General features: G+C 38.6%; 1 protein-coding gene across 1 annotated transcript in view; it reads right to left on the bottom strand.

The window, feature by feature from the left end:
• Positions 1-25693, bottom strand: part of DNAJC3 (DnaJ heat shock protein family (Hsp40) member C3) — a 65347-nt gene that overhangs the window by 33707 nt on the left and 5947 nt on the right. Inside the window, exons 2-3 of the mRNA XM_033104222.1 lie at positions 12796-12906; positions 4028-4152 (exon numbers count right to left, since the gene is read on the bottom strand). Of these exons, the coding sequence (XP_032960113.1) occupies positions 4028-4152; positions 12796-12906 (236 nt within the window). The remainder of the gene's footprint in view (positions 1-4027; positions 4153-12795; positions 12907-25693) is intronic.

Genomic DNA, 25693 nt, shown 5'->3' with positions numbered 1-25693 from the left:
TACACTATAACAGAATATCAATGCCTTTTCCCTTCTAACATGCATCATTTTCTCCCTCTCCATCTGATATTCCTCTTCAAATATGTATAATCCCATCTCTTCCAAGAATCCAACTCTCTGATGGCCAATGTCTACCATAAGATAGAACCACACGACTTCCAGTCAGGATGGCAGAGTAGGTAAAATGAACTCACCTTCTCCCATGATCACACCAAAATTACAACTAAACTACAGAATAACCATCACTAAGAACCACCTGATAACAAGCTGAACAGAAGTCCTATAACTAAGGATATAAAGAAGAAGGCAAGTCAAGACTGGTAGGAGGGGAGGAAACATGGAACAGGCATGATCACAAAAAGCTGTAAACTTTTTCTTTAAGATCAGGAACAAGGCAACGATGTCTATTTTTACCACTTTTATTCAACGTAGTATTAGAAGTCCTAGCCACAGCAATCAAACAAGAAAAACAAATAAAAGGCACCCAAATTGCAAAGGAAGAAGTACAACTATCATTATTTGCAGATGACATACTATATAAAGAGAATGTTAAAGGTTCCACCAAAAAACTATTAGAACTGATAAATGAATTGAATAAATTGCAGGACATAAAATTAATATTCAGAAATCAGTTCCATTTTTATACACCAATAATGAACTATCCGAAAGAGAAATTAAGAAAACAATACCATTTACAATTGCATCAAAAAGAATAAAATATCTAGGAATAAATTCAACCAAGGAGTAAAAGACCTCTACATGGGAAACTGTAAGATACTGAAGAGAGAAACTGAAGAAGACACAAATAAATGGAAGGATATACTATGCTCTTAGATAGGAAGAATTAATGTCATGAAAATGTCCATACTACTCAAAGCAATCATCAGACTCAGTGCAATCCCTATCAATATCAGTGGCATTTTTTTCATAGAAGTGGAACAAATAAGCCTATAATTTATATGGAAACACAAAAGACCCCAAATAGCCAAAGCAATCTTGAGAAAGAACAAAATTAGAGGTATTACACTACCTGATGTCAAACTATACTACAAGTCTATAGTAATCAAAACAGCATGGCACTGGCATAAAAAAAGACACAAAGATCAATGGAACAGAATAGAGAGCCCAAAAATAAACCTACATCTCTATAGTCAACTAATTTATGACAAAGAAGACAAGAATATACACTGGGGTAACAACAGTCTCTTCAATAAACGATTTTGGGAGAACTGGACAGATACATGCAAAAAAATGAAATTAGTCCACTTTCTTAAACCATATACAAAAATAAACTCAAAATAGATTAAAGACTGAAGTGTAAGACCTAAAACCATAAAACTCCTAGAAGAAAACACAGTAAACTCTTTGACTCTCAGCAATATTTTTTTGGATACGTCTCTTCAGGAAGGGAAACAAAAGAAAAAATAAACAAAATGGAGTACATAAAACTTAAGAAGTTTTTGTACAGTGAAGTAAGCCATCAAGAAAACAAAAAAGAACCTACTGAATGGGAGAAGATATTCACCAGTGACACATCCGATAAGGAGTTAATATCCAAAATATGTAAGGAACTCAAACAACACCAAAAAAACAAGTAATCCTATTAAAAATACGGGCAGAGGATCTGAATAGACAGTTCTCCAAAGAGGACATAGAGATGGCCAGCAGACATATGAAAAGATGCTCAATATCACTAATCATCAGGGAAATGCAAATTAAAAACCATACCTATCAGAATGGCCACCATCAAAAATCAACAAGGATATGCACTATTAGTGGGATGGTAAAGTGGTGCAGCCACTGTGGAAAACAGTATGGAGGTTCCTCAAAAAATTAAAAATAGGGGCCGGCCAGGTGGCTCAGGTGGTTAGAGCTCCATGCTCCTAACTCCGAAGGCTGCTGGTTCGATTCCCACATGGGCCAGTGGCTCTCAACCACAAGGTTGCCAGTTCAATTTCTCAAGTCTCGCAAGGGATGATGGGCAGCGCCCCCTGCAACTAAAGTTGAACACGGCACCTTGAGTTGAGCTGCCTCCCAGATGGCTCAGTTGGTTGGAGCGCATCCTCTCAACCACGAGGTTGCCAGTTCAATTCCTCGAGTCTCGCAAGGGATGGTGGGCAGCGCCTTCTGCAACTAAGATTGAACACAGCACCTTGAGCTGAGCTGCCGGTGAGCTCCCGAATGGCTCAGTTGGTTGGAGTGAGTCCTCTCAACCACAAGGTTGCCGGTTCGACTCCCGCAAGGGATGGTGGGCTGCACCCCCTGCAACTAGTAACGGCAACTGGACCTGAGCTGAGCTGCGCCCTCCACAACTAAGACTGAAAGGACAACAACTTGAAGATGAACGACACCTTCCACAACTAAGATTGAAAGGACAACAACTTGACTTGGAAAAAAGTCCTGGAAGTACACAGTATTCCCCAATAAAGTCCTGTTCCCCTTCCCCAATAAAATCTTAAAAAACAAAAAATTAAAAATAGAACTACCATTTGACCCAGCAATTCTACTTCTGGTTATCCAGAGAAATCCAAAACACTATTTCGAAAACCTATATCAACCCTTATGTTCACTGCAGCATTATTTACAGTAGCCAAGATACGGAAACAACCTAAGTGTCCATAGATGGACAAATGAATAAAGAAGATTTGTGCTTATATATACATTGTATTATTACTTAGCCATAAAAAAAGAATAAAATCTTGACATCTGTGACAACACAGTTGGACCTAGAGTGTATTATGCTAAGTAAAATAAGTCAGAAAAAGACAAACACCATATGATTTTACTTATATGTGGAATCTAAAACACAAAATAAATGAACAAACAAAAGAGAAACAAACTAATAAATACAGAGAACAAATTAATGATTGTCAGATGGGAAGGTGGTTGCAGGGAAGGTTGAAAAATGTGAAAGGGATTACGAAGTACAAATTTCTAGTTATAAAAATAGTCATAAGGATGAAAAGTACAGCACAGTAAATAGTCAGTAATATTGTAATAACTATGTATAGTGTCAGATGGGTACTAGACTTATCAGGGTGATCGCTTTGTAAGCTATATAAATGTCTAATCACTGTTATACACCTGAAATGAATATAATATTGTATGTCAACTGTAACTGAAAAAAAATTTTTAATTTTAAAAGAAACCACATCGATATTCTACTAAAACTTACATATTACTTTTATGATACATAAAATTTCCCTAATCCTCTGTTAAATGAATCAATACACATAAAAAGCAATATTAAAGGTACTTCAACAGCTAATAGTTACTATAATACCGGGAAAATGAGCTACTTAACCTTTGTGCTTATCTGGGTAAAGTAACAGACTAAAGAAAAATTTCATACTTGGGAATTCCATCTTAAAATATAGCAATATTGCAAATCAAACGTTAATCTATATCTAATTACTTATATCAAATTCTTTTTGGAATATAGCAGGATATAAACAATAAATGCGTTATCAAATCAATTTTGAAGCCATCTAATTGGTCCTATTATCTTAAGCCATTAAACTGACCTGACAATCATCAGGATATCCCATAAGACTAAATTCCTCCACTTCTTAAGCTTGTGTGTTAGTTCCAGGGAAGAACTCTAATTCAGCATTGCATCCGCACCACAAACCACTGCTTAGTTGAACTACTATGCCCTCTTCTTTATTCTTCCTGTCACAACCTAATTGAAACTGTCGTCAGTCACCTGACAGCCTCTTAATAAAACAGCTTTTTAGTCAGCTCATTTCTCAGCCTCACATCTTGCCCTACAATCCATCCTCCACACAGAGGTCTTTCTAAAGGACAAAGGGAACATCACTACCACGCTACCAACACTCATCTAATGGGCCCACTGTTGCTCCCTCACACAGACCTTTGATTCCAGGACTTTGGATGTCTCTTGTTGTCCAGTCTACTACATCTCAACAGCTTTCTATATCCTCCAGCTCGTCCTCACCTTAAGAAACAAATTACCTCCTCCAAGTTCCCTTAAATTCTCCTTTAAAGAAAGTTTAAGTGCACTTACTGCAGTGAAATCCATCTTCAATTCAATCACTTTAGTTAAATCAGGAAGTGCTGCCTTTGATTTGCCCATAGCTAAAAAGACAGTAGCTCTCCGATAGTAAGCAACATAGTTATCTGGGTCACCATCTGAAAATTAAAATAATAAATATTAGCTCTCAGTAATTTATTTACAAAAAAAACCACCTGAACAATATCAGAGTTTTCAATTCTTTTATGAAAGGCATCAAGAAAAGAATTTCTTCATCAATAATGGGTCATATTGCCTAGCAAAATCACTGCAAATCAATCCAGAACAGGGATTAGCAAACTGTTGCCTATGCGCCAAATCTAACCCACACACTTCAAGTTAAGAATGTTTTTTACATTTTTAAAGTTTTCAAAAAAATACAAAAATATGAAACAGAGTCTAAAATATTTACTATACTGGCCCTTTAAGAAAAAGTTCGCCAACCTCTGGTCTGAAATGCTAACTATATTCAACTCATAACTTTGTGTTTACTGAAATTTTCTTAAGTGAAATAGAGATGGAGAATGTGGATTTATTCACAGGATTTTAGAAAACTATAGACTTCCAATTAAACTGATATATTGAATGTGCAACATCTGATCCCTCAAATTCTAACTAAAAAGGCAGTGAAGAATAAAAGTACAGACCTTAGGACAAAGAATGAGAACGGAAATGAGAGTGAGACTAGAAAGCAAGACTAGTGAAGTTAATATTTGAAAAAAGGAAAGCAGATGGACGAGTTCGATTTCTGAGCTAATTCCAGGCTACTCAGCACCTACTAAGTGGGGGAAGGAGTGAATACAATTAGAAGCAAACCTCATGCTGAATAATCCTTCCAGAAAGCAACTTTGAAATGTGTGTGTGTGTGTGTGTGTGTGTGTTAAAAATGATCTTGACTAAATCTAGTCATCTACCTTTAAAAAATACGTATCTATTCACACACGTTCCTCATTACACGCTTTACTACTAAAATTTCTACCCCTGAAAGTCCTATCATTTGAAAAACAAGAATAAGTGAATGAACTAATCAGAAACAGTTTAGGAGACAATGAGGAAAAACTGAGGGTTGCTAGATGGGCGGGAGGGGTGGGGGGTGGGGGGGAGGGTGAGGGGATTGGAGGGCAGTCGGTGACCACAGGATGGCCACGGGTTTGAAAATTAATCTGGGGAACGTAATTTGGTGGTTACCAGAAGGTAAAGGGGTTGGGGGGTGGGGGATGAGGGTGAGGGGGATCAAATGTATGGTGATGGAAGGGGAGCTGACTCTGGGTGGTGAACACACAATGTAATTTATGGATGATGTGATACAGAATTGCACACCTGAAATCTATGTAATTTTACTAACAATTGTCACCCCAATAAATTAAAAAGAAAAAAAAGAAAAAAAAGAAAATAATAAGCCTGAAAAAAAAATAAAAAATAAAAAAAAGGAAAAAAAAAAAAAGAAAAACATTACAATGCTTTTTTTCTACAAGGCAGGATGCTATATAATTATTCAAAATTATGGTTTTGAGCAGTAGTTAATGGTACTGAAAACTACCTGAAGTACTGCGGGGGGAATGCTGGGCAGGAGGGAGAGAAAACCATATACGAAAGAAGACGTACAAATGGCCAATAAGCACATGAAAACAGGCTTAACATCACTAATCACTAGGGAAGTGCAAATGAAAACCACACTGAGGTATCACTTCACACCCACCCACTAGGATAAAGGAAGGTAGGGAAGGAGGGAGGGAAAAGTACTGGTGAGGATGTGGAGAAACTGGAGCCCTTCTGCACTGATGGAAGGAACGTAAAATGGTGCAGCTGTTATGGAAAGGTCCCTTAAAAATTAAACATAGAATTACCATATGAACCACCAATACCACTTCTGGGTATATACCCAAAAGAATTGAAAGCAAAGTTTAAACAGATATTTATACACCCATGTTTGTAGCAGCATTATTCACAACAGCCCAAAGATGGAAACAATCCAAATGTCCACAGGTGGATGAATTAATAAACAAATGTGGTATATACATACAATGGAATGTTATTTAGCCTTAAAAAGAAATGAAATTCTGATACATGCTTCAACACAGATGAAACTTGAAGACATTATCCTAAGGGAAATAATAAGCCAGGCACAAAGGATAATATTTGTACTTCTACAAGGTACCTAATCAGTTTTAGAGACAGAAATCAGAATGGGTCATCAGAGGCTGGGGGACCAGAAATGAAGAACAACTATTTAATGGGACCAGAGTTTCAGTTTGGGATGATGAAAAAGTTCTGGATATGGATGGTGGTAATGAATGTACAACAATGTGAACGCACTTAATGCCACTGAACTATATGTTTACAAATGGTTAAAATGGTAAATTTTGTATATACATTAAATTGTACTAAATATTTTATTGTAGTATCTTTGAAAAAATAAAATTAGGCATTTTAACAATTAAAAAAAATCTTGATTTTCTTAAACCTAAAACAAAAACAGACAAAATCCATATATGCTTCCAGCTAAGCATCACTGAAATTTCTTTCCTGATCAACTTTCCTTGGAAGGCAAGGAAAGAAGAGCAAAGCCAGTAGCCTTTGTATAGGTTGTTTCCTACAAAAGATTGTAATTAGCTTGAAGAAAGAATAATAAAGTAATTATATTTAGAGCATACTTGATATAGAATATTTTTAGGTTCAGTTTATATTCAATTTAGAACGTGCAATACATAGAAAATATATGGGTCTGGTCAGCCTAACTGGTCATAAGCATGATTTGATACCTAAGCATTACTGAAACTTAAGTGACCGCCTCTGAAAGTAAAAGGAAATTCACTCTCTCAGCAGAAATGGATTTTCTTCTTTATACTGTTCATATACTCCAAAATGTTTCACAATGAACATGGACTACTTTTATATTCATTAATTTAAAAAAGAAAATTTAAGTTCTCCATGACTTACTTACACTAAGCAAAGAATAAGAAATACTAGAAATAACATGATTTAAGGCCTGGCATTTTTACCACACACCATCACCTTATATGTCCAAATCCTACTCAATCTTTGAGGCACAGCTCAAATGACTTATTGATTACACATGTGAAAATAAACTTCCCATTTCCTCAATTTCTGTAACATTCTATTATATATCTTCTTGCACCTAACACTTATCAAATCCCTCCAATATCATTTATTTATATACACACTTCAGTCTAGAGAAAATACATTCCTTGAGTGAATTTTTGTGTCTCCATAGCACCTGGCCACAGGTACTGAAATGAAAGGAAATGGAAAAAAATTCCTGGTCACTGCAGCAAAGGACACTCCCACCTCAGCGTCAACACTGACGTCTGGCTGGGACAAGCAAGGGACCCAAACAAGTCAGCACAAACATGGCTCTTAAACAGACCTGCCTCACCAGGGTATTCAGATTATTCTCCCACATGAAATTAGCAATGCCTTTTTCGAAAACAGATGTTGCTCATTTTGAACTCTGTATGAAGTTCATTCAAGAAAAGAAGAATGCTTATTGCTAGCTTTGGGCATTTTATTTTATCAAAAAAGTACCTTAAGCAAGAATTGCACTGAACTTCTATTTGGAAAAAACTTGACCATTTCAGTCCGTGCAGAAAAACCTCCAAAGAGAATTATATATGACATAGCTTTTGCATTAAGAATCTGATTACACACATCTTTTAAATGTCTCTATAAAATATTTCTGGGGCATCTACTTTCACTTGTTTTACTAGTCAGTTTTTAGGTATTTTTAAGATATGAGATGAAACTGGAACCCCAATTTCAATTTGTAACACTGAACCTACAAAAATAAGGAATCAAATGGCAATGGCGCAACCATGAATCAAGGACCAATTTGCTTAGTGGTAGAGGGTCACTTGAATGGCAAAACAGAATAGCCTTCCCTAACTCTTCATTTTAAAACACCAAAATATCTAAAACTAGTGTCCCTTCTTACATCATTGTACACAAAACAGCAACTAAACAAGGCCTGGTTTAAGAAATTCATGCTTCATTTCTCATAAGATTTGATAACCTTGAAAACAACTACTTTTCCTATTATCCATTCAATATACAATACAGTTCATCATTTAAATTACTTGCAAACCTACATATACTCTATTTCATTTGAAAACAGGTCATTCAAATTGTTATACTATATTAGAAATTTAACATGAAAAAGGGATTTAAAGACTAATCCTAAAACTGTCAAACAATTCAAATATGAGAAAATTAGCCCTAATAAAAAAAATACAACTACTGCCCGGAGAAAACACATCAGTAAGCCAATTATAATACAAATGACGTTGTAAACAGTAGTAGCAAGAAGCAGAAAGACCACTCTTGCCAATATACCAAAGATTTTTTATTCTTGCTCTCAGCTAACCCAACTCTACACCACCATTCATTCAAATTTCCATTGGGCATCTACCAGAGATTAAAATAATACAAAAAGGCAGCATCTATCCTTAAGAAGTTTACAACCTTTTGAACTGGAATGTGACCTTTGGAAAGTCACTAGAGCACTCTGTCTTCTTCTGTCTAAATGTGAATAGTAACGTCCATCCCCATTTCACAAGTGAGGTTTAAATGTCACTAGAAAGCACCATATGTTTAAGTGATAAATAAATGTAGACATAGATTTTGATTTTTCATCTAGCAAAACTATGTAAGTGTGATACTGATTTTCTTATGAAGCAAACAGATGACCCTATCATTTCAAACATGCCCACCATTCAATCCACCACTTTAGCCATTCATTTATGCTAGATATACCTGAGACATTCTATAACGTCTATCGAAGAAATGATTTCAGACCCCAGGATTCATTTCAGACCCAGGGACCGTAAGACCATTCTGTGGGAATGAGAAGTAGGGCCATCTTCACACCTGCACTGCAGTTTTCTTTAATGATAAATCTCTAAACAAAACTTGTGTCTGACTACTTCATAACATTAAAATAGATGCAACTGTTTCAGAAGACTATTTGAAAAGTGATAATAAACACTACTCCTAAAATTGTAATGTTTTCAACAGATCAAGAATATTTCCCAATCAGTTCTAAATCTTAAAACCCCTGCCAAAAAAAATATTTATACACCAGCTACGAAAAAATCTGCAAACCAAATCACTGATAAATCTATACCACAAAGTAGAAACAATTACTGTGTGCTATGCAGTTTTAACATACAAATCTTTCATTGTGTAAAAATATAATCATAAAACAAACCATGCCTAAGTAATTTTCAAAATGTACCAAGTAATTTTTCAAAAATGAAAATGGAAGAAAGGGCATCACAACCATAAATAAGGTCAGCTGTCACGTTGCAATAAAAATGATTCGTTGGGCTGGCCCGGTGGCTCAGGCGGTTAGAGCTCCGTGCTCCTAACTCCGAAGGCTGCCGGTTCGATTCCCACATGGGCCAGTGGGCTCTCAACCACAAGGCTGTCACTTCAATTCCTTCAGTCCCGCAAGGGATGGTGGGCAGCGCCCCCTGCAACTAAGATTGAACACAGCACCTTGAACGGAGCTGCCGGTGAGCTCCCGAATGGCTCAGTTGGTTGGAGCGTGTCCTCTCAACCACAAGGTTGCCCGTTCGACTCCTGTAAGGGATGGTGGGCTGTGCCCCCTGCAACTAAGACTGAACACTGCACCTTGAGCTGAGCTGCCGCTGAGCTCCCAGATGGCTCAGTTGGCTGGAGCGCGTCCTCTCAACCACAAGGTTGCCGGTTAGACTCCCGCAAGGGATGGTGGGCTGCGCCCCCTGCAACTAGTAACAGCAACTGGACCTGGAGCTGAGCTGCGCCCTCCACAACTAAGACTGAAAAAACAACAACTTGAAGCTAAATGGCACCCTCACAACTAAGATTGAAAGGACAACAACTTGACTTGGAAAAAAGGCCTGGAAGTACACACTGTTCCCCAAAAAAGTCCTGTTCCCCTTCCCCAATAAAAAAAAAAAAAAAAGATTCGTTGATACTCCAATGATGCTTGCCGAATTCTATTACAAACTGTAACATCGATTTCTAATCAGAGAGAAGTTAAAGAAACAAATTACATTACAAAATTTAGAAGCTAGGAGGTATAAACATTTTTATGAATAAACAAACATTTAATGAACTTTTTATGTAGTCAGTTTAAAGCAATGTGTTAAAACATGGCTGACATTTACCACAAAGGATCAGCATACGTTCTGCAGCAACACAGCTCGATGACCTACAGCAGTAATAACCAACTTGTTAGTCTAGAAGTCAGGAGAACTGGACTAACACACTGTAGTCAGAGCCTCTCACCAACTCCCTGGGTTACCTGTCTCAAACCACACAGGTCTTCCTCAGAAATTATGCTATGTGTACCATTTGCGAATCATTGCTACTCACCAAATTATGAACAAAGTGACACAGCTATTCAGCTATTCGAACTCTGAATGCACCAACAGTATTTCACTTTCTCCCTTTACTGAATTTCACAAATAAATTACTTTACTTAAGCTTTATTAATTTACACTTTCAGTAAAGACAGTAATATTTTATTGGATGTTTTGGGGAAGAGCCAACTCAAGAATTCTTGTATGGCATTGAAGCAAAAAAAAAAACAGGCAGTCAGTCGTTTTAAACTACTTTAACAGGGTGCCATAACCCTTAATGTTTCTGCTAAGTGTGGGATTAAAGAATGCAAATAATGAAATATTAATATAGGTAGAAAGTATAAGTTTCTGCAAATACTCTCATAGTAACAGGGAAAAATCAGTATTTTTTTAAGACATGCTTTATCTATGACAATAACTGAAAAAAATTTAATTACCACGTGGCAGCACTGAAGACAGCTCCAATCACCAGAAAAAGTATGAACTTTGGAACAACGTGGTCATGCAGTGTACGGTCTCTAATGAAAAGCAACTTTTGCCCATTGTTGTGCCAATTAACTACCACTACCAAGGTTAATCATTAAAAAGAAAAAAACCTTCCTAATAGAAACTCCACATAGTAAAGAAAAACCTTTCAACATTTCAAATCTGATTTCAGAAGTCTTAATTTTCAGAGACACAAAAATTAGGTTTATTTATATTTATATCTTAAATGTGATTGTACCCTATTTTCAAAGCAATCTTTATATACATTATTCTCACCTAACTTCCACAAAAATTCCTTTTTGCATGGCACAGTAAAAACTGCTAGAAATCTGCAGGTAACTTCTTTAAGCCTACATTTTCTTGCATAACTTGACCAATGTCACAGTATTATCAAGTGGCAAAGCCAAGATTAAAATCTAGGTTTCCTATTAGTATTCCAGAGAGCTAATAACATCAGTAATAAAAATGAGCTTCAGAAAAAGCATGAAAAAACAAATTTCCAAACCAAAATCTAACTTAGTTTATATAGTAAATTACAACAAAAGGATGATAATTATTCTGGTGAGCACAACTGTATCTTATTAAAAATATACCACCTCATTACCCTGCAGGTTGACTCATCATTCTTAACCATCTCAAATAAGGGTGAAAATGTATAAATAAATTTTAAAAGGACTCAGAAAAGTCAATGTCAAAAAGTCCTAGCACAAAAGTGTATGCAGTAACTCATAAGAAAACCCTTTATGACCTCACTTAGAACCTATTTATTTAAAGATGTGCTACATACACATACACACTATATATATACACACACACACACATATACATATATGTGAAATACACACACACACACACACACTCTTTCTCTCTCTCTACGGAATGGAATATTCCTCAGCCATAAAAAATGAAAACTGGCCATTTGTGACTCATGGATAGACATAGAAGGTATTGTAATGCTAAGCAAAATATCCAACAGAGGAAGATAAATACCGCATGATTTCACTTATATATGGAATCTAAAAAACACAGCAAATGAACAAACAAAACAGAAACAAACTGACAAATACAGAGAATAAACTGGTGGTTGCCAGAGGGGAGAGGGGTGGTATGACAGGTAAAATCAGGAAAGGGGATGAAGAGGTACAAACTTCCAGTTATAACATACTCGTAAGTAGTCATGGGATGTAACGTACTCATACATCATAGGGAATATAATCAATACTGTAATAACTTTGTATGGTGATGAGACTTGTCGTGGTGATTGTTCTGTAATCAGAATGTGTAATGTATGAAAAAAGTGAATCACTATGTTGTACACCTAAAACTAACAGAATATTGTATGTCAACTATAATTCAGTTAGAAAATGTTTAGTTTTAAAAAAAGAACCTATTTATTGTGGTCATCTCGTTTCTCACAGTCCCAGTAGACTGAAAGCTACAGACAGGTGATGCTACAGACACAACTGGGGAGCAGTAAGAAGTAACCGCCTAAAGAGCAGTGGGAGTTGGACCAACACTGGAGAGTCAATGACCTCCAGGACCCCCGAAGGGCCTCGAAGGAAAGTAACTACTAAACTGACGATCTCAAGTCATCGAGAAAATTAAATTATACTCAGTGAAATCTTTTAAGAGGGCAGAAAATTACCTTGAGAAAAGTTTTCTGTCAAAATTATCTTAAATTATTCTTGGTACTTACAGTCGTAAGTCTGTTACCTGAAAAATTCTATCATGATAGATACTATGCATTCAAGTGTTAGGCATTTATTTTATTAATCTATTTCACTCAGAATCCTGCAAATATTTTTAAATGTTTTAAACACTGAATAATGTTTATTTTAAATGTTAACCAAAGAAAAGTTATTAATTAGAATTCACTAAGATGTCCACTGAGTGTTTTGGTTCCAAGATACAAACCTACTGCAGCATGAAACTGCGATAAAGCATCCGCTAGCTGTCCAGCTGCAAGTAATTTCTTGCCCAATTCAAGATGTTTCTCAACATCTGCGTTTACTCCACATTCAGCACCTAAAAAAAAGTTTAAAATGTAGTAAGTTAATTTTTCATGAACCAAGATTTAATTCTAAAGAATAAAATGTTAAAAGTGTAATCATCTGCCTCAGACATCCAAGAGATGTGAAAAGTCCCAGAAGCTGAAAAGTGATCTATAGAAAGCAAAAATGAAGCACAAACAGTGCTTAATTTTGTAGAGTATAAGCAACCAAAAATATATGCATATTAACCCAGTCAATGAAAAGATGTAACCAGTCTGTAAAATTTAAAGGAAGCTGAATAACACAGTAGTAGTAAAAATATGTTAGACAACAAAATTAGAATTGTTTTGTTCAACTAGAATCTCACCACAATGAATATTATCAAGTCCCTTATAATATTCAGGTACTTACTGAGTATCTACAATGTATGTGGCACTGTTCTAAGTATTTGGGATAAGTGCACAAAACAGACAAAAGCCTCCACCATTCGTGGCACCTGACATTATGGTGGAGGAAACAGACATAAGAAATACGGGAATTACATAGTATGTCATGTGAAAAGTACTCTGGAAAGAGTAAAACCATGGGAGGGGGATCAGGAGCACTGGAGCTTTCGGTATTAAATAAGGTGGTGAAGGGTGGGCTTCACTGAGAAGCTGACATTTGAGCAAAGACTTAATTGAAGGAAGTGAGGAACTCAACATGCAGATTTCCAGGAAAAGGGCTTTCCTAGAAAAGGTGCCAAGTAAGTAAGGTGCATGCCAGGTATGTTCCAGAAACAGCAGGGAGGCCGTGACAGGTACCAGAGTCCCCGGGGGAGAGAGTATAAGATGAGGTCAAAGAAGGAGAGGGCCTGCCGATGTATGGCTCGGGTTTCCCTCCCAGTAAGATGGGGAGCTACGGAGGAATGGCGAGTGAAATCACAGGATCTGGGTGACCAGGCCAACCATCAGTGTGCTGCCTCTGCTTGGAATTCACCCTTCACTACTTGGCTGTAAAACATGGACTGGAGTTTTTAACCATTTCTTCTTTACATAGCACATCACGCTCTGTCAGAAGAGGACACTGAAGGGGCACTGCAGGAAGGACAACTCCGGTTTCCGTTGCTGCCTCTACTTTTTCCTGGCTCCTGCTGCATGGGGCACCTGAGGAGACATTCAGGAGTCCCCAGTCCTAGCCACATGCCCAGGGGGCCAGTCCCTCAACAACCTGGCAGCCCTGACCAGGCACTGCCTGCCAACGAGGATACCATGTATTCCAGACTTCATACCCACAACAGCACCCCAACTCCTCCTGCACACAGCTAATCAGCTTGAGGTCACCTATACCTGACAGGGTGGTTTTCTGCTTGTCCAGCGACTGTGGACCAGCTCTTGCCCCAGCAACTCAGCAAACTTTTCTACCAGAAAACAGGCTGCAGCTATACCTTCTGCAATGAGGTGTGAACCCCAGCCAAGTGTAGGGGGTGCCCCCTCCAAGTTGGCCCTTCCTGAGGGACTCTCAGCCTTAGAATATCCTTTAGAGTTCCCTTTACATTTTTATAGCTACTCCCCCATCATAACTTAACAATTCTTTATGTTAAAAGCTCTTTTTAAATTACTATGTGGTTTCTGTATTTGAATGGACCCAGACTGATACCCAACTGGTACCGGAAGTGGTTGCAGGAGACAGACCTACAAAGACCAGATTTGAGAATTGGATTGGACATGCCCTTGAGTTTGAGTGCAGCGCTGAGCTCCTTGACAATGAGAAACAAAATGTTAGCAATCCATAGCAGATAATGGAATCACAATTAATCAAGCTATCATTTGTGGTTGATAGTTATCAAGTGCTAACTGAGGCACATGCCTTGGAAACTCAAGTGGCTGCTGCTCTTAACCAGGAAGGAGCGGAATACGGGTGGATTCTTTGCAGTGCACTACAGTACTTACACAAAGAACATCATCTCAGGTCTAACTCTCAGCTCAAATCTCGGTCTGAGAGCTCCATGGCAGCACTAAAACAATCTGAGTTTCATAGCCACAGAGCTAATTTAACTGAAAATAAAACAGAAAATTTAATTTTCGGCATTGATGAATTAAAATAGGTGAATTCACAGTCTCACCAAGTTTCTCCTCTTAAATTTAGGGCATGCATTAGTAAAGAATGGGATCCTAAAACAAAATGGAGACATTTCGTTGGACCCAAATGAAACTAACCAACTTAAACCCCCAAATCCTTCTGAACCTCCCTTACCAGTGGAAGCAGCTTGCCTTCCCCTACAGGAGGAGACTAGCCTTCCACTGCTTAAAATTCCTAGGATAACCTTATCTGGGGGGATGCCATGAAAGGGGAAGTCGTTCTCAGTCAGACCTACCTACCCACTCCGGATGTCACTGGACAGGTATATACTATGACCAAAGAAAACAGCTTACACACCAAAAGGATTGCAAGACTGATGGTAAACTACTAGAAACCCACGGAACATGTGTGAGAATGGATTCTAAAGGTGTCAGACCAAGGAAGGTGAAATATAACACTACATATGGTCTAACTCATTGATATGTGCCCACTTATTAAATAGCAGAGGTCGGAAACTGTAAACAAAATTTACTGTAACACAGCCATGCCCATCCATCACATAATGCCTATGTCTGTTTTCATGCTAAGTTGAAAAGTTGAGTAATTTTGACAAAAACTACATGGCCCGCAAAACCTAAAATATTTACTACCTGACCCTTTACAGACAAGATTTGCCGACTCCTGGACTAGAGATCCCAGATGTACTGCGTTAGCTCACGCAGCTGGAGGTGGCTCTAACAACTCACTTGGTTGACTGAAATTTGGACTCAACAAAGGCCTACATTTAATGAAGCTGCGATTCCAGAGTTTCCCTAGCATAATAAGGAGGAATTCAAGGGCTTAGATAGGAAAGTTGGACTGAATTTTTCATTTGTGACCTACACACCAACCTCCCCACCTATGTTTCATGAGAGGGCCCAGCAGACACTCCAGTTACTCAGGCACTGAGAAATTTATTAGTGGACCACGTGCAACCTGTCCAAAGCTCTGTGGTCACGCCCCTTTGTGAGACAGGCATGACTATGGGGAATGCCACCATGGAGATGGTTTTCCTGATTTCAAGAGGAATAACAGGATCCTGGAGTAGCTGAAGCTTCAGCAGCAACACTTAACCATCACCGACTAGATGGGCACATCAACTACAAAGGGCATCCACTACAGAGGAGAATCTTAATAATCTGGTATAAAATGACATGCTTTGTGGTATCAGTCAACTTCCTTCCCCATCACACCAGTGCTTGTGCAACGGGCCCACGAACAAAGTGGCAGTGGCAGCAGGGCTGGAGGCTATGAACTGACTACTTCTTACCAAAGGTGATCTGACTAAAAGCTACTGCTGAGTACTTACTTAATCCACCAACACTAGAGAACAAGCTTGAGTTCCCAATATGGCACCGCAGGGAGGGGGGGAGTAGGTGAGGGGACAAGCCTGCCACCTGGTGGCAGATGAATTATACAGGTTCTCTTCCATAAAGGGTCACCTTCACAAATGAAGCATATAGATTTGCCTGCAGCGCTCCCACCAGCACCACCATTGATAAGATTCACAGATCGCATTATTTGCCATCATGGCATTCCACACAGCTTGCATCTCATCAAGAAACTCATTGGGGTAGCTGGTTAGCTCAGCTAGTTAGAGCATGGTACTGATAACACCCACGGCTGCCTGTTCGATCCGCCCTCCTTAGGAAAAAGAAAAAAAACTTTGTTTCTAAATAAAAGATAAAATTGCTCTTAAAAAAAAGAAAGAAAAGAAACTCATTTACTCATTTCACAACAAAGAAAGTGCAGCAATTTGCTCATGCCGTGGAACTAACTGGTCTTACAACATTCTCCTTCACCCGGAAGCGGCATTCCCATTTGTAAAGCGGAATGGCAGCACTAGTAGACAAAAACCTGAAAAACTATTTTGTAGGCTACTGGTTCTATTTTCAATGGCAGACCATCATATGGTGCTATCTCCCCCACAGCCAGAATATATGGGGCCCAGAATCAAAAAGTAGAAGTGGGAGTGACTCCTCTCATTATTCTACCTAATAATCCACTTGCAAAATGTTTGCTTCCACTCCTGGCAACTTGAGCTTTGATGCTTTGGAGTTCTTAGTCCTCAAATGGAAATGCTTCCACAAGGGGACATAACAATGGTTCCAATGAATAGGCAAATGAGACTGCCACCTCACCACTTTGTACTCATTATGTCACTAAAACCAACAGGCAAAACAAAATTGGAAAAATTGATGCACATTACCAAGGAGAAATAGGGCTGCGGCCTCAGGAACCCAGGGATCCTCTATGGGCTTAGTACTTCCATGCTCAATACTAAAGGTTCAGGAAAACTACAGCAACCAAAACACAGAACAATTAAGCACTCAGAACCTTCAGGAATAAAGGTTTGGGTCACACCATCAGGAATAGAAGCCAGAGTAACTGAGGGTCTAGCTGAGGGCAGCTGTATGGAAGAGGGAGCTGGAGAAGGAAACCGCAGGTACCAACTACGACCTCGTGACCAGACACAAGGACTGTGGTGGCTGCATATTTTCTCCTGGCTTTTACACACGAGTTTATTTGTATGTAGTCAATCTTCACAATTCACAGATACTGTATCTGTGACTTTGCTCACTCTCTAAAATTCATTTGTAACCCCCTAAAATTCATTTATGATCCCCAAATTATACTCAGAGCCTTGGCAGGCATTTGCAGACATTGCAGAATGGTGAAAACCTTAAGTCACTCGAAGTGCAAATTCCCAGATGAAGGCAAACACGGCAATACTCTGCCTTCTTTCGGCTCTCATATTATAAACATGGTATATGTAGGGACATATTTTTGTGCTTTTTATTGGTGATTTCACTGCTTAAAGTGGCTCCCCAGTGTAGTGCTGTTTAATGTTCCCAAGTAAAAGGGCTGTGATGTGCCTTTCACTGAAAACGTGTCAGATAAGCCTCATTCAGGCATGAATGATAATGTTGTTGGCTACGAGTTCAGTATTAATAAATCAATAGTATAAACTGAGTAAGATATTTTTAAACAGAAACACACACAACACGAGGTTATATTTTGATCTGTTGACAAAATGTAGTGTGACCTGAGGCTTGCAGGATCCTAACCTTGTATTTCTTCAGAGCAATGATTCAATATTAACTAATTCAGTGTTTGCAATGACTTTCTGGAACGTAACTACCACAAATAACTGTAGCTAACTAACAATATTGACCATATTTTCTCTAATTTCTGTTTTTATTTTATGTACGAGTTGTTGGGTTAACTTTACAATTTAGTCTTTACATAACGCCAGGAATGGACACCATGATTTAGAACTGTGTCTTCTGAATTGGGGTCTGGGTGAGAAAATTTCTTCACTTGTAACAAGAATAGCTGTATCTTATTAGGTAGAAAACAGAGTTGTTTTGTTGTACTGGTGTTCAAATATGTGCAGAAGGGTATATGGAAAGTCAGCAGCCAAATCATTTCTCTTTCACAGTGAACACGATGTTAAGTACTCAGGGTGCTAAAGGGACACTGTAAGGGGAAAAATCAGAACAGTGGTCCCTCGGGAAAGTTGGAGAAAGGATAGACTGAGAAGGGGCAGGAGACAAGTGTCGGCAGGTGGTGATAACGTTCTAATCTTGATAAAGGTATGGCTTACAAAGGTCGATGCAGTTATCTACACTCAGTAAATATATACTGAAAGTATGGACATTTTATTGTATATAAATTTTACTCCCAAAACAGCTGATGATGATAGGCACGTTAAAGTACTTAGAGGTATGTGTACTGATGTTATTTTGAAATCTATTTTTAAAAAAGAATGAATGGATGTGTAGAGAAATGCCCAGATGGGTATGTGCTAAAACCAGGTAATTATAGTAATTATATTAGTGGTAGAATCTAAGTGATGGATATGAGTGTACACTATAAAATTCTTTCATCTTTGCAAAATGTTCAGTAACAAAATGTTGGGAAAATATACAATAAAGTAAGTGTTATGACAGTGGAAACACACACAGGGTGCTGTGAGGGCATGAGTTAAGGTACCTTACACCTACAGTTAAAATTAATTTTAAAACTCAATTTCTCAGTCACAGTTGAAGCGCTGGAAAGCTAGTGGCTAGTATATGGGGCAGTGCAGATGACACAGAACATTTCCCATCATCACAGAAAGTTCTATAGGACAGTGCGGGGGATGGGGAGGAGTTACCCTGAGAGTTCCCCCAAAACCTGAAGGAAAAATGGAAACAATATTTCCCCTGTGAAAAGGCTGGAGAGGGAAACCTACATTCCAAACACAAAGAACATCAAATCTAAATGCCCAGTAGTTAGAAAATTAATGAGGTTTTCAGAGAAATTAAAGGCCAGTATTTCAGCTAGCTGCCCACTCTATCATGATTTAATTATTCTGGAGTGGGTCACTTACAGTGCTACGTGATTACAGTAAGTAGCCAGAAGGGGAGAGGGAAATCCATACGGTATCTGTTACAATAATCCAGCCAACATTATGACGGCTTGACTGTGGAGTAGTAGCCATGCAAACAGAGGAAACAGACTGCTTAGAGATGTGAGAGAGAGAGAAAACTACACATGGACGTGTCACGGTCTGGACAGAGGTCAAGTGGAGAAACAGCAGGAGTCCAGGAAGACACTCAGCAACTATTGGAGCAACTGAACTCCTATTTCATCTAGTAATACGAGCAAACACGCTGAATAAAATTCACTTTATCTTGCTATTTGCCCTACTAAACAAAGTAAGTTTTTTGGCTTTTGGTATTCCTAGTCTGCAGTTTCTGTATAGTGTCTTTTTACATTGGCTGCCTGTTGGAACCATCCATACAAAAAAGGAAGGGAAAAAAATGAGGGAGGGAAGGAGGACATCTTAACTTGATAGTCTCAAAAACTTAGGGTCCTGCAGAGCCCTGTTTGTTTTGGGCAACAATGTAAGGATGGCTAACCTAGTTAAGAGGGTGTGGGTAACATCTAGAGAAATTAGTTGGGGGTTTTCAATGGGATAGGAAAGCATTCTTTTTAGCATTTAAAATGAGGATATAGGCTCCTGCTCTGTGAAAATTCACTGTGCAATACACATTTAGAAACTGATCATATTTATATAGTGAGGGTCACCTGTAGTTCCATCCAACTCTATACCACATCCAGAAACATAATCTGCCTTTCATAACGTAGATTTTGGAAACTAATGTGTTTCATTTAACAAGTGTTACCGAATATATATTATATGTAAAACTGGCAAAGTCAGAGGGGTAGTAGATGGGGGTAGAAGGGTTATCACTGTGTGAGGGATATTAATGATAAATGTGTAACTATTACATTGTTTTGTACACCCATAACTCGTAAAAAAAAAAATCCCTTCAATGAAGAGAAAACTGGCTGATAAAAATAACCTCTTACACTAAAAAAAAAAAAAAAAAAAAAAAGTTTTGAAGAAAGTGGACCACAGGGACTCAATCAGGACAGCCAACCGAGTACAGGAGCTGACCTTCCCACATGCTTACATTCTAGACATAGTGTAAGTTATTTAAAAAGACGAATGCATACAACCTTGCCAGAAAAAAAAAAAAAATTTAAGAAGAGGGCCTTCAGAAAAACAGAAATTTTAGAAAAACACTCAAAACACAAAAAGAACAGGATTGAACCGGTGGGCAAAATCACATCCAAGCACCCTCCCAGGAGAAGCATGCCATAGAGGTGGCTGCAATTCTGTGCGCTCCAAACTCTGATACAGGGGAAAGGGAGGAGCCCTCGGGAGGTCCCAGCCTCCAGCCTGGCAATCAGCCCTCTCTCACAATCAGCATTCAAAGACTGGCATTGGGCAATTCTGAAATACAAAGATGATCACAAAATCAATCTTAAAAAACTGACACCAAATAAGAGAACTACAGGGGGAAAGTTAGTGGCGCAAATAGAAAAAAAATTGTAAAAATGAATATAATTGACATTCTAACAAATTAAAAGGATGCAACGTCCACCAAAAAAAAAAAAAAAATATGATGTATCTATGCACTGGCTGCTCTAGCAAAGGGCAAAAAGATTAACAAGATCATTTCTAAGTGCCATGACAAACTGTCTTATACTGTATAGACAAAGGGGTCATTATCCCTCAGAAGATAATGTTTGAGTTAAAACATAGGGGTCTGGGGGGATTCTGAATGACCAGAAGCCTCCAGCATACCAAAATATGACCAGACAAGGAGTACAAAACAAGTGCAAAGGGCTTAGGCAGAACCAAGCTCAACTTCAAGGAATTGAAAGGAGGCTCCACCCAGCATGTTAAGAAGGATAGAGGATGCAGGCAAGATGGATCACATTGGGCTTGCGGGCCATGGTAAGAAATTGTGATTTTATTTCTAAGTGCAAAAGGAAATCATTAGAATGGGTTTTAGCAAGAAACTGACTACATGATTTACACTTTAAAAACATCTCTTAAGCTGCAGTGTGGAAAAGAGATTAGAGGCAGGTAATAATGGAAAGAACTAAGGACAGCAAGTTGCATTACAGTATCTACTGATTTCATTTATGTTTTAAAAAGGAGACATGATATGTATTGCTGAATTGTCTAACTTTTTCCCGTAAGAATGTATTCATGTACTACTAATGTTATAAAAATTTAACAGACTGAGGAATGTGTTTTGTTAAAGATGTTGCTGATCAAATAATCACTTGCAATCGAAAACTCTTGAAGAATATTTGCAAACACTATAGATATATATTTTACAATTAAGCAGCCAATTAAGTCAGGAAAGAAAAGCAAAATAAACCTGCCTCAAATGTTTGTGTTAAACTTTAGTTCAAAGGTATAGCATTATAATCAGGTAGATACTTCTGGGAATATAGGTGATAAGTGATATAGATTCTAAGATTTTAAAGTCCTTATTTTTTATAGGTACTAAAATATTTATGAATGAAATGATAGCAACTACGTTTCAAAATAATCCACAGGTATAGATGAAATAAGATCAGTCATGAATTGGTAATTGTTGAAACTGGGAGATTGGTACATGGGGGTTCTTTAAACCATTGCCCACTTTTGTAAATGTGTGAAAATTTTCCATAATAAAGTTTCTTATTAAATCACTTTAAGGGATTAAGGATGGGGAAATTAAAACAGCTAAAGAGAATTCATTTTCATTTTTAAAGGTAATTTGTAATATAAACTATTTATATCCATAAACATTTATAGTTTCTAATGAAAAAAACAGATTGTGCATCACTCATGTAGAGAGAAACATGTGTACAGAAACCATGGTAAAGTTATAACTACAGAATGAACAGAGGATCAAATAAGAAAGGTGAAAGTGTTCAGTGTGGGCTAGGGAATGATCCAGCCTATTACAGTAGAGACAATTAATTTCAGGGACATGTGTGTTCTCAACGTGGAGTGGGGGGGAGTCTTCAAAATAGCATGAAGATTGCAGACATTTCCCTATTACATTTTCTCAAAGAGATCAGATCCATGTACTGAATAGAGAGTTCCAGATTGCTTGAGGAGGGTAGAAATATGGGTGTTAGATAAACCCTTAGCCAAAATGCTTTCCTTATCCAACCATGAAAATATACAACATGAAAGATGTAACAAAGAAGGAATTAAGAACCTACTGTGTGCTGGATACTTTCAGTGTCTTTCACTTAATTTTCACAACCCTAGAAGGTAAACATTTCTCATACTTTTATAACTGAGAAAACTGTGGCTCAAGGAGGTTACCCATTCTGCCTGAAGACTCACAGTAACTGTCAAGACAAGATTCAATCCCAAAGCCCAGCTTCTCAGCGCAGCACAGGATCCTTTTCCCCATATAAACCAGGCTAAGCTTTCCTCAGTTACCAAACCTTGCATGATTCACTCACTCAAGCCATCATCTCACGTAACCTTTCAGCCACAATCGTTTCCAACCTCACAGGTTGAACCTGAAGTCTAGTGGGAGGCAAAAAATGCATAAGCAAAGTTCTTTGAACTGCTATGTCAAGTTATTTTGGGCCAGACATTCTTCAACAAGAGTCGTGCACTTTCCTGCTTCGACAGTGCTTGGAAGGAACCAGAGCTCGTCGCCCTCCCCCCGCCCCGGTGCCCTCAGAGGACCTGTCCTAAAGTGCTGGCAAAGATGACCGCCTCCCCTGCAGGTGCGCCAGAACTACCAGCAGGACTCAGAGGCCGCCATCAACCCCACATCACCCTGGAGCTCCATGCCTCCTACATCTACCTGTCCATGTCGTACAACGTTCACCCTGACAGTTAACTGAAGACCAATGACAAAACAAGTTTGAATAAAAATACACTGAACTGGAAACCCGAAGTATCTCTTTTCAATCATCCTGACCTAAAAAGTGGTTTAGTCTACACAGCCAAACTGAAAAGAAATGGCTGAGTAGTTACGTACATCAGGACAATGATACCTGAACAATGCACTAAACTCTTCCTAAATAAACTAGGAAAATAAAATCTACTGTAACCAGATTTGCTCAATTTCAATAGACATTATCTGTCTTTGCTTCAACTAACTGTGAAGGCATATATGTTGTGATGGGGTTCCTTGCTCAAGGAATTTCAACTTGGAAAATAAGTTTAGAAGAGACTACGCAAAAAACAGCTCAAATAGTCAACTTTGCTCATCATTTAAAAAATATTTATTGCACATCCACTTCATTTCAACATGTTTTAGTTGCAGAGACAAGAGCTCTTTCCATACACCTTATATTGTAGAGTGGACAGACAAGAAAAATAAATGAGGTCATTCAGACAGTATTAAGTTTTAAGAAGAAAATACAAGAAGCTAAAAGGAGAGTGTTAACTGAAAGAGAGAGTACTTTTTACATAGTGTGTCAGGCAGGCTTCTCTGAAACATAAATGCTTATTTGAAGATCTCAGAAGAGCTTCCCAGACTGAGAACAGAAAGAATAAAGACCCTTAGAAATGAGCTTGGCATGTTGTGAAAGCACAGTGATGGACGGGAAGATTAAGATGAAAAGACGCGTAAGTAAATAGGAGTCATATATGCAAGGCTTTGCTGTATTACTGGAGTAATGTGTTGAGGAGAGAACAGAAGAGAGAAATAGAGACTACCAACAACTCTCTAAAGTTCTGCTGTCCAGAGAAGCAAAGAGACAGTTCAGTAGCTAAAGGGACAAGTGACATCAAAGAACAGTTTAAGATGGAAACACTACAGCACGTTGCAGTGCTGATGTCAACTGTCCAGCAGTGAGGAAGAAAGTGATGACACAGGATGGAAATGGTAATTGTAGGAGCAATATTTTCAAAAGATGAGAGGAAATGAAATCCAGGGATTAAGTATAGGAATTGGATTTTGCCAGGAACAGAGATGCTTTATCCATTTAAATATAAGAAAACTAGCAGAGTCATGCTGCGGACTTTCCTAAAATCTCTCAAAGGTTCACAAAACCCAGACAAGCGGTATCTGGCTTTGGCATGTCTTGTACCTCTGGCTGAGCAGCCCTCAACCCAACACTAGTGCCAGGCTGTCTTAGACACAGCTTAGCCTCTCAAGACACTTCCAAGGCCAGCACGGGCAGTGGCTATTTGTGGACTGCTTTGTGGATCATGCCCAGTGGCCCCAGGCAGGGCACAGGCTGCAGCCAAACTCGGTGTGCAGCAGGTCCCCTCCCTGTGGCCAGCTTCCGACAGAGACAAAGCATCATCCCACCAAGAACGACACACTCAAAGGGTGGACTGGGCAGGAACCAGAGCTCCGCTAAAGCAGATCCCTCTCTGTCGGATCAGCCTCTGCACCACCACTCCTCCACTGTAGTCACAGCAGGTCCTCACAACCAATCAGCCCAAGGGTCAATCTCTCCTACTGATGTGCAAACAGCAACCAAGGCTCAACTACAAAAGGAGGGCACACACAGCCACACAAGGGACACACCTGGAGCACGCAACTCTGGTGACCAAGGAGACTGTGCTACTGAGCCCCACAGGACACCTACTACATAAGGCAACTCTACTAAGACTGGGAGGCACAGCAGCCCTACCTAATACATAGAAACAATCACAGGGAGGCACCCAAAATGGGAAGACAAAGAAACATGTCCCAAATAAAGGAACAGAACAAAGCTCCAGAAAAAGAACAAAATGGAGACAAGCAATCTACCAGGTGCAGAGTTTCAAACACTGGTTATACGAACGCTCAGTGATCTCAGGGAGAACTTCAACAAAGAGATAGGAAACATAGAAATGAAGATAGAAAATATAAAAAAGAACCAGTCAGAAATAAAGACTACAATAATATAAATGAAGAATACATTCCAGGGAATCAATAGATTAGATGAAGCAGAGGATCAAATCAGAGATTTAGAAGATAAGGTAGCAGAAAACACCAAATCAGAACAGCAAAAAGAAAAAATGAGGAGAGTTTAAGGGGCCTCTGGGACATTAAGCATACCAACGTTCATATCATAGGTGTAACAGAAGGAGAAGAGAGAGAGCAAGAGACTGAGAACCTGTTTGAAGAATTAATAACCGAAAACTTCCCTTACCTGGCAAAGGAAACAGACATACAAGTCCAGGAAGCAAAGAGTCCAAAACAAGATGAATTCAAAGATGCCCACATCAAGACATATCATAATTACAATGGCAAAGGTTAAAGACAAAGAGAATCCTAAAAGCAGCACGAGAAAGGCAACTAGTTACTTACAAGGGCACTCCCATAAGATTGTCAGCTGATGTCTCAACAGAAACTTTAAATGCCAGAAGGGATTGGCAAGAAATATTCAACGTGATGAAAAGCAAGGACCTACAA

This window comes from Rhinolophus ferrumequinum, chromosome 4 (assembly GCF_004115265.2).
Source record: "Rhinolophus ferrumequinum isolate MPI-CBG mRhiFer1 chromosome 4, mRhiFer1_v1.p, whole genome shotgun sequence".
Classification (NCBI taxonomy): domain Eukaryota; kingdom Metazoa; phylum Chordata; class Mammalia; order Chiroptera; family Rhinolophidae; genus Rhinolophus; species Rhinolophus ferrumequinum.
This window is presented reverse-complemented; position numbering and strand designations above follow the sequence as displayed.